A 14,123-nucleotide genomic window follows, 5' to 3' on the forward strand; every position below is an offset into this window, starting at 1 on the left:
AGTGGCTTCTCTTGCTGCGGACCTTGGGCTCTAGGCGTGCAGGCTTCAGTAGTTGTGGCTCACAGGCTTAGCTGCTCCGTGGCATGTGGGATATTCCCGGACCAGGGCTCGAACCCATGTCCCTTGCATTGGCAGGCGGATTCTTAACCACTGTGCCACCAGGGAAGTCCTGGTCTGTGTATTTTAAATTTTGATAAGTACTGCCAAATTGTCCATTCAAAAGGACTATATCTTATACTCCTACCAATAGCATTTCCCCAAACCCTTGAGAATACTGGTTGTTATCAGCATTTTAAAGTTTGCTAAATTTATAGTTGAAAAATAATATTTCACTATTTTGATCTGAATAATACTGCAATTATGCACTTTTTGAAGATGTGATACAAAACACCTCTAAAATCACCTAAATCTGGACCTTTGTTATAAGTAATTCTTTGATAATTTTCTTAATTCTTCCTTTGGAATATTGGCATATTTATGTCAATATCATTTCTGGGGTCAATCTAGGCAATATTTTTCTTAAATTCACCCATTTCATTGGTATTTTAAAATTTATTTGCATAATGTTTCAAAATGCTCTTTTACAATTATCTCAATTTTCCCTCTATTTTTTGAAAACAAGTGTTTTAAGGTTTTAAACACCAACTATATTCCTTTCCTTCCACTTTCCAGCTTCCATATTTCCCCTTGCTCAACTGCTCTCATTCCCAGGTAAAAAACAGTCCTCATGTGTCCTGCTTCAGATACGCAAATATAGTCATAGCACATAATTCCCCTCCACCCCACTTCCAAGTCTCACTATGTCCTTCTCCCTTTTCCAAATTACGTTTTCTCCCCGTTCCGTTTTTTAAAAAATCCATAATAAAACATGTATAAAAAGTACTGAATGACCGTTAAATACAAGCCAGACCAGTATGCTATAGACAAAGTGCTATGAAAGATACATGCAATAAAACACAAATCCCTGACCTCAGGGAGATTCCCCTTCTCCTGTCTTCAAAAATATTCACTTCCCTAATTAGTCTTTATAGCCTAACCCCAAACTTGTAGTCACTTCAGCCATTCCATCAATGCCTCACCATATATATACAGGTAGAGCTCACTGATGATGAAGCCAGTTATGTACCTATTGTTCTGTTTTACTGTGGTCATAGCTAAGTCAGTTTCACCTGAATCAGACTTTTCTTTCCAAGGAGGTCTGTTTCAAGCTTGCCTTACCTTACGGACATGACAGGAAAAGAGGACGTTCATGTATTTGTCCTTTCGTTTCAGTTCGTTCGCAACGGGGACGAATGTGCCTGAGGTCTGAGGTGTATCTGGCTTCTGAAAGATCAAGGAAACACGATAAAATGAGTATGCTTAACATTTTGGTTTTTTTAAATTTATTTATTTTTGGCTGCGTGGAGTCTTTGTTGCCGTGCTCCGGCTTTTTTCTAGTTGCGGCGAGCAGGGGCTACTCTTCGTTGCAGTGCAGAGGCTTCTCATTGAGGTGGCTTCTCTTGTTGTGGAGCACGGGCTCTAGGCACGCGGGCTTCAGTAGTTGTGGCACGCGGGCTCAGTAGTTGTGGCTCGCGGGCTCTAGAGCGCAGGTTCAGTAGTTGTGGCGCATGGGCTTAGCTGCTCTGCGGCATGTGGGATCTTCCCAGACCAGGGATTGAATCCGTGTCCCCTGCATTGGCAGGCAGATTCTTAACCACTGCGCCACCAGGGAAGCCCTGCTTAACATTTTAGATGAGAAGGCAGTCTTTTACTGCTTTATAACTCTACTCACATAACTTCACACATGTACTTTTTACCTCCCCATCCCAGATGATAAGCTACTAAAGGGTTATTATAACACCAACGGTCCTAGAATATTTTAAAAATAAGGAATGGGAGAGAGGATGAAATCCAGCTTCGGGAATAACTGATACAAAGGTGGTAATTAAAAATAGTTGCTCAATTATGCAAGGGAAGGTTTAAATGATCAAAGCCAGATTATTGAATGTACGTAATTCATATGGATACAAGACAGAAAACTCTCTTTAAAGTGAGGGAAACATCAAATACCGTACACTGAGAAGCAATAAAGTCTTTTAGTTTAGTATCTCTCATAGAAATTTAGTTTCTGAAGGTGTCTTAGTCTTTCTACAAACACTTGGAGAAAAATCCTTCTCTTTCTCTGTTAGGGGAGCAGAAGTGGATTCCACTTTGTCCTCCTGGACTTACCGAAGCAAGATAGTTGCCCTCCCAGGCCCTCTGGAGCCCAAGGTCAGCCCTTTGGCCCTTCAACATTTCTACAGCTGCAACCTTTGCCCTAACCTGGGGCAGGTCTGAAGCAGGTATGGTCTTGATGAGCTGGGATGCTCTCCATCTATAAGTAAACAAGCAAAATGTATGAGACTTTAGAAATCACATCCTATTCATTCTCAAAAATAACTGAAGCAGCCATTAAGTAGAATTAAATTACCTGCGTGCTACCCTAAAAAAAGTAAAATGCCTCCAAAATATACATAGAACATGTTAAAATACACATAGTTGTATGTGGACAGAGATTTTTTATAAAACTTCCTTTGCTGTTTGCGTGTTTTGGAAGCAACCAGAATTTAGTGACACGTGGACTCTCTTATATCTATAGTTAGGGTGTAGGAACTTCGGATTCATCACTCATTCATTGAACAAATGTTTTCTAGGCACGTACTAAACTCCAGATGCTGTTCTAGGGAGTGGAAGCACAGCAGTAAACAAACAGATGAAGGTCCTTTCTGCTAGGTGCTGATAGTCTAGAGAGCAGAGACAGACAAGATATAAACCAATGTTAAAATACACGGTATGGATGATGTGATTAGTGCTATGGAAGAAAATACGGCAAGGAAAGGGGAACAGGAGTGCAGCAGAGGGAAGGACCAGGGAGCAGGTGTTAGTCACAGAGGGTGGCCTGGGAGGCACCCCTGATAAGGATACGTGAGCAGGAAGTGGAGGAGCCAGCTGTATGGATACTTGTTCCAGGAAGAGAAAACAGTGAGTGCAAAGGCTCTGAAGTGTGAGCTGGTTTGGTGTGTGAGAGGACAAGCAAGGAGTCCTGTGAGCTGGAGCAGGGGCCTGGGGGAGGGGAACAGGAGGGGGTGTCAGAGGGAGAGCCGGGGCCAGGATCCACAGAGCCAAGGGGGCCCTGTGCCTGGTCAGCCTCTCCCCTCTTCACCGCCCACAGTGGCCCAGGACAGGGTCCACAGCTGACTGACTCCAGAGACCCATGGCAAACAGAAGCACACGCTTCTCATCCTGATCAAGCAAACTGCCATCTTTAAACACGTGTAGCCGACAACAGCTGCCGCCGGAAATGTGAGCAGCCTTGACCACATGAAGAAGCTGGGCGTGAGGAAGGCTCCCAGCCTTCCCGGGATGAGAAAGAGTTACTAGGAGGAGTGGGAGCGAGCTTAAGTACGATTAGACACACACGGAGATGTTAGAAGAAAACAAGGCCCCACAATCACAGCAAAATCCTTTAACACACTTCTCTCAGGATTCCACAGATCAAAAATGCAAGAATAAATTAAATATGATACAGTGACTAGACCAGGGGTTGGTAAACTACAGCCTGTGCCAAACACGGCCCATAGAGCTAAGAATAGTTTTTACGTGTTTAACCAAACAAAATAAAATATGTGACAAAGACCATATGGAGCCCACAAAGCCTAAAATATTTACTATTTGGTCCTTTACAGAAAAAGTGTGCCTTTGAACTAGATTAACACAGCTGGCAAGATTCATTCAATGTGTGTGTGTGTGTGTGTGTGTGTGTGTACAGTCAAGACACAGAGCAGATGTATTATTTTCAAAATGCTCATTGACTATAAGCCCTAAGAAGGCTGGGACAGTATTTCACATACTTCTTGTTTGTCACTGTATCCCTAGAACCTAGGTCAGTGTCTGTGACACAGCAGGTGTTGAGTAAATACTTGCTGAATGAATAAGCTGAATTTTACAAAAAATAATCAATTCTAGGCCATACATAAAACCTCCAAGTCTAAAAAAGAAAACTGTACAGGCTACAGTGCGACATCATCAAAATCAATCATTCTTTGCAGCCATTAAAAATATGACATAGATCTTTACTTATTGTGATGGACAGGTCTCCAAGACTTATTTTAAGTAAAGTCATATAACCATACATATAGTCCTCCTTGTGGAAAAAAGAGAGGGAAAAAAACCCAAATGCATACACACTCACAGTATAAGCACACACTTCCATAGTACTTATTGTGTGTCAGGCACTATCTGAAATGCCTTATTCATATTTACTCATAATCCTTTTAACAACCCTATGAGCAGGTGCTATGATTATGGCCCTTTTACAGATAAGAAAACTGAGGCACAGAGAGGTTAACTCATTTGCCCAAGGTTACACAGCTAGTCAGTGGCAGAGCTAGAATATGAACCCAGGCTCCAGGGTGTGTGTTCTTAACCACTGTATCATGCTTCTTTTATGTGTGTATGTGTTTGTAAGTGCACAGACAAAGATTTAGAAGGATACAAACTAATTGTTAATGAGTGGTTATCTAAGGGGAAAGAAAGAAAATGGGGAGAGACAAGAGGAGGTGTGGAGGATTTCAACTTTATATCCTGCAAATTTTTATATTATGTCACTTTATTTACTTTAAAAAATTTTTTTTGGCCGCACCGCGTAGCATGTGGAATCTTAGCTCCCCAACCAGGATCAAACCCATGCCCCTGCAGTGGGAGCACAGTCTTAACCACTGGACCTCCAGGGAAGTCCCTATGTCACTTCAAAAAAATGAGCATGTATTCATGTATCATGTAATCACTTTTTAGATTACGTCAAATATGCAGGTGACATGATACAATTCATGAAAAAAAATTTATCTGTGCAGTAAAAAGGCTGCCAAGATTTACAGCTAACATTTATAGTACTGTATGGGAGAATGGAGGGCTGGGGTGCTTTTGCTTTCAATAATGCTCTACTGTTTTATTTTTTTCTTTTTATGAGCAATCATTTTTTTAAAAGCAAATGAGATACGTATTAAAGAGTTTTCCTTGCATGCATTTTCTTTCTTTTGATATCTGCCATTCAATACATTGATTTACATTCAATACATCAATTACATCAATACGTTAATTAGTTCAAGGTGTTCTTGGTGGAATACCATAATGCCAAAGGACGACATTTGAGAACCATCCGCTTAGTTTATGCGACTAGATGGCTGTGTCTAAGACATAGCTAAACATGTCTGGTGCGCGCTGTCAACAAGCAAGCTCAAAAAGCGAGGAGAAAGGAGCTACGAGTAACTACAAAGTCAGATTCAGGGCAGTTTATTAAAAAAATGAAGATTAGCTGGAAAGGTATCAAATGTTACATGGGCGTTAATTAATTTATTTACTTATTTGTTTAAAAAAATAGCTTGCTCTATAACAGTGTTTTCTGCCTTTTACTTTAAAATCACCTGGAAAACTTTAAAAAGGACCTCCGCTTGGGCCCCTCTCCCCAGCACCATTAAACAGGACTTTCTGGAGGTGGGACTTGGGCATCAGTGTGTTTTAGAAACTCCTTGTGAATGTCAGGTGCGGGATAGAGAACCCCTGCTCTGAAAGGATGAACAGACTTCCTAGCGTGAGTGACGTGTGGTGATTTTAATAAAGTTATCTTTTTGCTAATAAAAGAAAGGAGAGACATCATGCTACTAGCTTATCTTAAACTTGGCTTGATTCAGGCCTTGTGGCATACTGCTGTCTACTGCTAATGGAAAAATAAATGGACAGTTCTATTATTTGGAGAGGTAGGCAAATGCCCTTTGAAAGTGAAATCTACGAAGGTGGAGACACAAGGTAAAAGCAACGTCATGTAGCAAATGGTGGAGCTAATGTCACAGTCTTAGATCTGTAAATTTATACAGTACGTGTACTGCCACAAATGGATGCAGCACATACCAAGTCCTTACCTATTAAAAATAGCCTGTAGGGCTTCCTCGAAACGGTAGAGCACTCTGGGAGGGGCTGGCCACTTCACGTGCTTGCCGTGGTCCCTCATGGTCTTGATGCCGTGGAAGCGTCTGGACACCTCGTGGATGTACGACTTCACTTTGTAGCGACGGTAGTATCTGATAATTGTCAGAGCTGCCTTGGTCCTCTTGTACCGCATACGGGCCAGGGTGCCCCGCCACACCTTCGCAATAGAGGGAAAAAAAAAGGAAAATGTTGCTGGTTGGCTGAGTAGTAGATCACGTTGAAATCACAGAAGCTCCTTTACTTAGAAGCTCAACCTGGCAATTTGTATGCATCACAAAATCAGCCAGAGCATGTCAGTTCTGCCTGCCACCAACAGATGGCACTAGGAGTCACGTCCCTCATTTTGATTCAGTGTCTAGCTGTTCGTTATCTCCAAAGGAGGCGTGCGCGGATTCTGAAGCAGAGCCCTGTTCTAACTTTACGGTCGTGTAAAGAAGAAAGCCAAAATACCATTATCTTTGGATAAATATTTTAAGAATGTTGAAAGGAAGCAAGATGAGTCAGAACACAAAGCCATCAGCATCCATAATTCTCTCATGAAACCTAGCTTTGCATAGATTATACACATTGGCCACTAGTGTAATGTCACGTTGGATGTATGAACTGATTTATACACAGTCTGTGCAGCCCCCCTCCCCAGGTAAACTCCCAAGAATTTAGATGTATTCCTGGAGAAAGGGTAAAAAACAAATTACTAATATGAATCTGTTAAAGTTTTTCAGTGACCAGAAATCAATCAGACATTATGTAAACGTCTCAGTGCCTGCTTTATCCAAACATGGTGAAGTCACAGATACTTATATTTTTTTCAGGACCCCATACTTCTCAATCTCTCAAGTAAAAAGAAATTTGGTGTAATCTTCATTATTGGCTCTTCCCCTAAATACGCTTTCTACCACCAAATGTATTCTTTCTTCCACGGTATTTCCAGTATAAATCCCTTTCTTTCCCCTTCTGCTACTACAGTCCCAAGACCCCAAACTTCCTCATTGTTTTCTTGGATAAACTCCTCGTACACATCGGGATCACGCTCCAGGTGATACTCACTGCTGCTACTTAAATGACTGTCCCAATTCTTAGGTTGATGGTACTACTTCCCTCCCTGTCTCTGGCCTCTCAGGACCAAGATATTCAACCTCCAGTTCAAAGCCCACAGTATGGGTTCTCCAGGATCACTCAGGGTTCTTTTATTTCTTCTTAGATCCCCATCTGTGCCCACCACTTTCTCTCAGAAAAACTGGTATGATACGTCTTTTATTCAGCCATTTTAGGTTGGTCTTCATGAAGGCTCCTCAACAGGTACCATGTGCTTGCAAAGCCCTCCCTTTCCAGCCTGCTGTACAAATATGAGGACGTCATCCACGGACCCCAAAGAGGAACTAATGGGTCAAGAAAAACCATGATATGTGAGGAAAACACGACATAGGAGCAATTTCGGATGAACCTGGAGCTCACGTATAAACAGAATATATAAAGACAAAGAGGCAGTGAAAAGTCACTCGTTGCTGCGTGTGGCATCAGCACAGTAACTTGTTTTAGTCAAGATGCCTCGTTTCTTGTGGACGAATCTATCACTCACATGGCTTTGTCAGGCCTTCACCCAAGTGCTAAAATAAAGGTCCCTTCTTTAGTATCTTGAAAAACCAAAAGAGTACAATTAGAGGGTAGAAATCTGTGATTCAATTTTTTAAAGAACACACATTTTTAAAGTTTCATACTGTTTGTTGCTTTTTTTTTTTTTTTTTTAAGAGGAAGGAAATAAGACCCCCCTGGAGTCACATCTATATAGGAAATCAATCTTATAATTTTCAAAAAGTGTTTTATAAAGATTTTTTATTAAAATGTTTTTGGTTAGACTCTAGTACAATCTGAAAAAAAATGTATAAGTAGGTGCTTTTTAAGGGGTAGTTTTTTTTTTTTTTGGACAACCTTTTAGATTTCATCTGTGTCCTTAGTTTATTTAGGTTTTGTGTAGTTGAAAAATCAGATAGCACAAAAATGCTATAAAAAAGACAGCAGCCCTTCCCCTTGCCCACCTAAGCCCACCTCCCCATCTCACAGTGTCATTTCATGCCAACTATTTTAACTGTTTCTTCTCGTGGCAGTTAAATACACATATAATTTATTTATATGTATACACATACATATACACAGTATACACATATGCTGTATAATACATATATACTGTTATTTCTTGGTGGATCCTTTGAGACCCTATCCAAATTACAGAAATTGGTGATTTAGCTCTCCTACCATCACTATTACCTCTCCTTTATAATCCCAATAATAATTACATCAAAAATTTAAAGTCAATAGTGTTTACATTATTACATCTGTTATATTAACTATATTATTTGGGAGAAAGGAATTTTGTGAGCCTGCAGTAATATCATCAACTTTATCAGAAGTCCCTTCGGCTTTATTTTTCTAACATCAGAGAAAAAGTGGCAGTGAAAAACTACGGAGGCAAATGATTTCTATGCAAAAAAATGATTCATGTATTTTCCCTTATAATGCCTTATAAACGGATACGCTCCCCAGGACTTTGTGTGGGAGAAGGGCTGTGGTTGATCGTCTCACGAAGGGTCTGAAGGTTGGAACTTAAGGTATGAGACAGATCTTCCCGTTTCCCTCTTTGTTTGAAGAGCTTAAACTGTGGGGTTTTTCAAGTCATACAAAGCTTACCTCCAGAGAGGACTTAGCCTGATGATAGAGCGTCTAAAGGGGGAAAATTAAATGTTATATTCAATAAGCAAATGCTTAATGCTTATTTGATTATGCCTAGAGGGGTTCAGCAAAAAACCAGGGAGCCAGAGGGGCCCTCATTCAACAATATGAACACTAAAAGTGGAACCAACCAGACATTATGTGCTTTAGGATCTGATGCAAGAGAGTGGGGGCTGAACCCTGAAGGAGACCTGATGGGATCTGGGAGAGGAAGTTATCAGAAGGTACAAGGCAGGGATCAGGCTGACGGAGAGGGCAAGCAAGTCATTTCTTAGGTGGAACCGAGGATAGAGGCGAACAGAGCGGGTGAATTGGAGGACACACTGAGGTATAAAAAGAGAACATTAGGGCCACAGGTCACACATCCCTGCTACTGAATTTTAGACACAATTCCTCTCTTCAGTATCTTGACCCCCTACAGTTAATTTTCAACACAGCAGCCGAGTGATCCTTTTTTTTCTTTTTAAATTAATTAATTAATTTATTTTGGCTGTGTTGGGTCTCATTGCTGCACATGGGCTTTCTCTAGTTGCAGCAAGAGTGGGCTTCTCATTGCGGTGGCTTCTCTTGTTGCAGGGCACAGGCTCTAGGCGTGAGGGCTTCAGCAGTTGTGGCGCATGGGCTCAGTAGTTGTGGCTCGCGGGCTCTAGAGCGCAGGCTCAGTAGTTGTGATGCACGGGCTTAGTTGCTCCACGGCATGTGGTATCCTCCTGGACCAGGGCTCGAACCCGTGTCCCCTGCATTGGCAGGCGGACTCTTGACCACTGCGCCACCAGGGAAGTCCCCCGAGTGATCCTTTTAAGACCAAAGTCAGATGGTGTCACTTCTCTGCTTAAAACTCTGCTGCAGTGCTCCAGCTCCCCCAGAGTGAAAGCCAAAGTCCCTCCCCTGGCCCACAAGCGCCACATAAGTTGGTACTGTCACCGTCCAGCTCCTTCCACTGTCCTCTCCTGGCTCACTCCAGCCACACTGGGCCCTGCTCTACCCTGCACAGGCCTCCTGTCTCAGGGCCTTTCCTTCTGCCTGGAAGGATCTTCCTCCAGATATCACATGGCTATCTGCCTCACTCCCTAAGTCCTTGCTCAGCTGTCACCTTCCCAATGAGCCCAGCCCTGACCATCTATGGAAAAATTCCCCTTGTCCACCCTCCCCTCCTGGTACTCTCCACTCTCTGTACCATGCTCTATTTTCTTCTCTTGCCTCCGGCACTTAACACTCTATAATACCTGTAATTTACATATGATTGTATTGTTTATGCTCTCCCTCTACTGGAATTTAAGCTCTACTAGGCCAGGGATCTTTGCTTCTTTTGCTCACTGATGAATCTCCACTGCCTGGAACAGTGCCAAGGACATAGTAGCCACTCAATAGTATTTGTTGGGTCATATGGCATATACCCTGAGAAAACCGTAATTCAAAAAGAGTCATGTACCACAATGTTCATTGCAGCTCTATTTACAATAGGCAGGACATGGAAGCAACCTAAGTGTCCATCGACAGATGAATGGATAAAGAAGATGTGGCACATATATACAATGGAATATTACTCAGCCATAAAAAGAAATGAAATTGAGTTATTTGTAGTGAGGTGTATGCCCTAGAGTCTGTCATACAGAGTGAAGTAAGTCAGAAAGAGAAAAACAAATACTGTATGCTAACACATATATATGGAATCTAAAAAAAAAAAAAAAAAGGTTCTGAAGAACCTAGGGGCAGGACAGGAATAAAGACGCAGATGTAGAGAATGGACTTGAGGACATGGGGAGGGGGAAGGGTAAGCTGGGACGAAGTGAGAGAGTGGCATGGACATATATACACTACCAAATGTAAAATAGATAGCTAGTGGGAAGCAGCTGCATTGCACAGGGAGATCAGCTTGGTGCTTTGTGTCCACCTAGAGGGGTGGGATAGGGAGGGTGGGAGGGAGACGCAAGAGGGAGGAGATATGGGGATATATGTTTATGTATAGCTGATTCACTTTGTTATACAGCAGAAACTAACACACCATTGTAAAGCAATTATACTCCAATAAAGATGCTTAAAAAAAAATAGTATTTGTTGAGTGACTGAATGTTTTCAACTTCATCTTGCAAGCCTGATATTGAATCTTTTCATTTTCGCCGTCATGTTTTCCACTTTCAAGAACTCATCTTCGTTCTCCAAATATCCCCTTTAAAAGCATGTTGCTCTTGTTTTACAAAAGCATCCTTCCTCTCAAGCAGATGAATTATGGTTTTACTTTTTATGCTGCTCCCCACATTGCATCTGTTACCTATAAATCCCCTCTTCTCCCATTTGTCTTGGTCTTGGTCTTTTGAGCTAGAGGCCTTGCTTGAATGTCTGGGGATCCTTGGCTGTCCATTCACTGAAAAGTGAAAAGCCACTTGGAAGCTCTGTATGTGTGCTTTGTGGGTGGTGGACTTCACTACAGGGTGATTAGGTGGGGACCAACCATCTGTGGGGGACCCCAGCAATGTCCGTACCTTGAACTGTTTTCTCATTGCTGCCAGAATTCTGAGTGAAGGGGGCTGGAGGAAATCTTTCGTATCTAGACTTTCGCTTAATTTACTTGATTTCAACATGGTGCCTGACCCCTCTCCTCCACTGGTGCATGATGTCCCCAAGCCCAGAGCTTCTCTGGTTCAATTTCTTCAGAGTAAACTTCTTGTCTTCTATCAGAATGAGACTGAGGTAGCTCGTCCAACTTTGTGAGGTTAGGAGAGTTGGATGCATAATTGCTCTCTTTTTAAAAAAATTAATTAATTAATTTTTTGCTGCGTTGGGTCTTCGCTGCAGTGGGTGGGCTTCTCATTGCGGTGGCTTCTCTTGTTGCGGAGCACGGGCTCTAGGAGCGCGGGCTTCAGTAGTTGTGGCACATGGGCTTAGTTGCTCCGTGGCACGTGGGATCTTCTCAGACCAGGGCTCGAACCCGTGTCTCCTGCATTGGCAGGTGGATTCTTAACCACCGTGCCACCAGGGAAGTCACTATAATTGCTCTTTATACAGTGTTTCAACCATTCTACTCCTCCAGCTCCACCCCTCACCCCTACCTACAGAGGTACCTGGTCCTTCCCATCCTGAATCTTCCTACAGCCCCATGGTTGGGTGACCTGGCTTGCTTGTCTGCAGGCACTTAGATTTCAGCTTTCTCCACCAGCTTGGGAGACTAACCACATGTTCACTTACTTCCAAAATTATGTTGATGCCTCTTTTCTGCTGTTGTTTCCATTATGGTTCTATTTGTCCTTGTGGGTTTCTCCAATTTTCATCCCCTACTGCTGATTGAGGGGTTTTGAGAGGAGTAGATATAAGCACAGTCTGTCATGTCTAACCAGATGTTTTATAATGCCATCTTAATTCGACCATGTTTTCCTCTTCCTTGGTGGTCAGGCATTTCAAAGCAACATCTGTCAGTCATTAAAGTACAAGATACACTTTGCAAAAGATGTAGGATTCTAGGTAACACTCTGTTAAGAAGTAGGTCAATTACATATCTTCAGTTTAGCTTCAGAAACAAACACAGGTCAGCTTTCTGTTTTTCTCTCGTTCTCCATGTTTTTGTTTTCTAGTCGTTATGGGTGTTGGGTCTTTTCTGCCTGTTCTCAAACAGCTCCCTGTTGCCTTGAATTGGATATTCTCTTAGTTTCTACAACCGAAATCCTTCAAAATTCCAGCTTCCAAGCTTCCCAGGCCCTCCATGCCTAGGGACAACTTTTGGGAGAGGCATCTTTCTTCTATTTCTAGCCTTAAGTCCTCCATTCAGTCATTCTGGCTGAGTTCTGACAGTATATGGTTGCTAAAGAGCTGTGGTGGAGGAGAATTTATTTAGGTACCAGGTTGAACTCTGAGCAAATTGTAAAATACACAAAATCTATCTTTGGTATCCATATACCCCATCATATTTAGAATACGACATCCATTTTGGAATATTTCATGATTGATTAACGAAGAGTCATTTTAAAGGAAGGCCCCTCCTAGGAGTTATTTTAAAGGAAGATTCAAAGACAGAAAAAATTTTCTGAGTTATTCCTTTTCAACCCAAATATCTCTATGAGGGACAAAATGAATAAAGACCTGATGTGCTATTTTTAAAATGCTAGTGCGGTACCCATGTTTTTACCAGAATAGCAGGTTAATATGTACCAAGAAGAAACTAAGACCCAGTGAATATAATTTGTAAGTTCTTAGCATAAATTTTGACACAAAATTCCTTGGTTTTACAGATAAATTAATAGCATTTCAGATGACCCAGGGGAGAAATTAAGAAATAATGAAATATACTAAGTGAAGTATGGCAGACAGAGAAAGACAAATATCATATGATATCACTTATATGTGGAATCTAAAAAAATGATATAAATGAACTTATATACAAAACAGAAACAGACTCACAGACTTAGAAAACAAACTTATGGTTACCAAAGGGGAAAGGTGGAGGGGAGGGATAAATTAGGAGTTTGAGATTAACATACACACACTACTATATATAAGACAGATAACCAACAAGGACCTACTGTATAGCACAGGGAAATCTACTCAATATTCTGTAATAACCTATAAGGGAAAAGAATGTGAAAAAGAATAGATACATGTATACGTATAACTGAATCACCTTGCTGTACACCTGAAACTAACACAACATTGTAAATCAACTATACTCCAATATAAAATAAAAATTAAAGAAAGAAATGAAATAACCAGATCTTCAGTCAATAAACAGATGTAAACTCTTCAAATAAAGAGACCCGTCCCCTGCCAAAAAAACAAAAAAAAGAGCATGTGTGAGCCTGATCATTATAAATTATCCTGATGAACTTAACTATGTGCGTGTGAGTGTAATTTAGAAATGATCACCCCTGAGCTTTACCTTGGTCTGGTAGACTAACTTGCCAAGTTAGTTGACTTGTGAACCTTCATTTGGGACTCATACATTTTCTATATGGCCTTCTCCAGATCCATTAGCCTAGAAATTCTTTAGTGCATACAATTGTTGCCTAATATGATGATGCTATAGTTTGACAACCTCCTTGTAACTGTAACTTCAAGAAGCAATCAAACCTCTTAGTCAATTATTGTCAGAAGACTAGCTCAACATTAACTCTGTCAAAACCCAAATTGCAATTAGTTTGAAGATAAACGAAAACAAAATTACTCCACCTAACAGGTTAAGTAATTCTGATGGGCCTTTCAGGATTCAATCTTGTTCAAAAGTAAACTGCCTGTGGAGCTCTATTGAAGTGGTTGCTTTCTTCTGTTTGGTTAAAAAATTTTTTTTTTCTTAAGAGGTACAAAGTTGATAATTCATCTTCAAAAATTGCTCAGGTCAAGGCTATTTCAGAACTGCTTTTTGACATAGAACCTCAGGGTTTGGGTCAAGTGTTTGGGCATTTCAG

The 14,123-nt window shown here is 41.3% G+C and overlaps 1 protein-coding gene across 1 annotated transcript in view; it reads right to left on the reverse strand.

The window, feature by feature from the left end:
• The window catches only part of MYO1D (myosin ID), a 355,807-nt gene that overhangs the window by 154,079 nt on the left and 187,605 nt on the right, over positions 1-14,123 (reverse strand). The window contains exons 17-19 of the mRNA XM_007190161.2: positions 5,937-6,160; positions 2,209-2,353; positions 1,219-1,323 (exon numbers count right to left, since the gene is read on the reverse strand). Coding sequence (XP_007190223.1) covers positions 1,219-1,323; positions 2,209-2,353; positions 5,937-6,160 — 474 coding nt within the window. The remainder of the gene's footprint in view (positions 1-1,218; positions 1,324-2,208; positions 2,354-5,936; positions 6,161-14,123) is intronic.

This window comes from Balaenoptera acutorostrata, chromosome 20 (genome assembly GCF_949987535.1).
Source record: "Balaenoptera acutorostrata chromosome 20, mBalAcu1.1, whole genome shotgun sequence".
NCBI classification, from domain to species: domain Eukaryota; kingdom Metazoa; phylum Chordata; class Mammalia; order Artiodactyla; family Balaenopteridae; genus Balaenoptera; species Balaenoptera acutorostrata.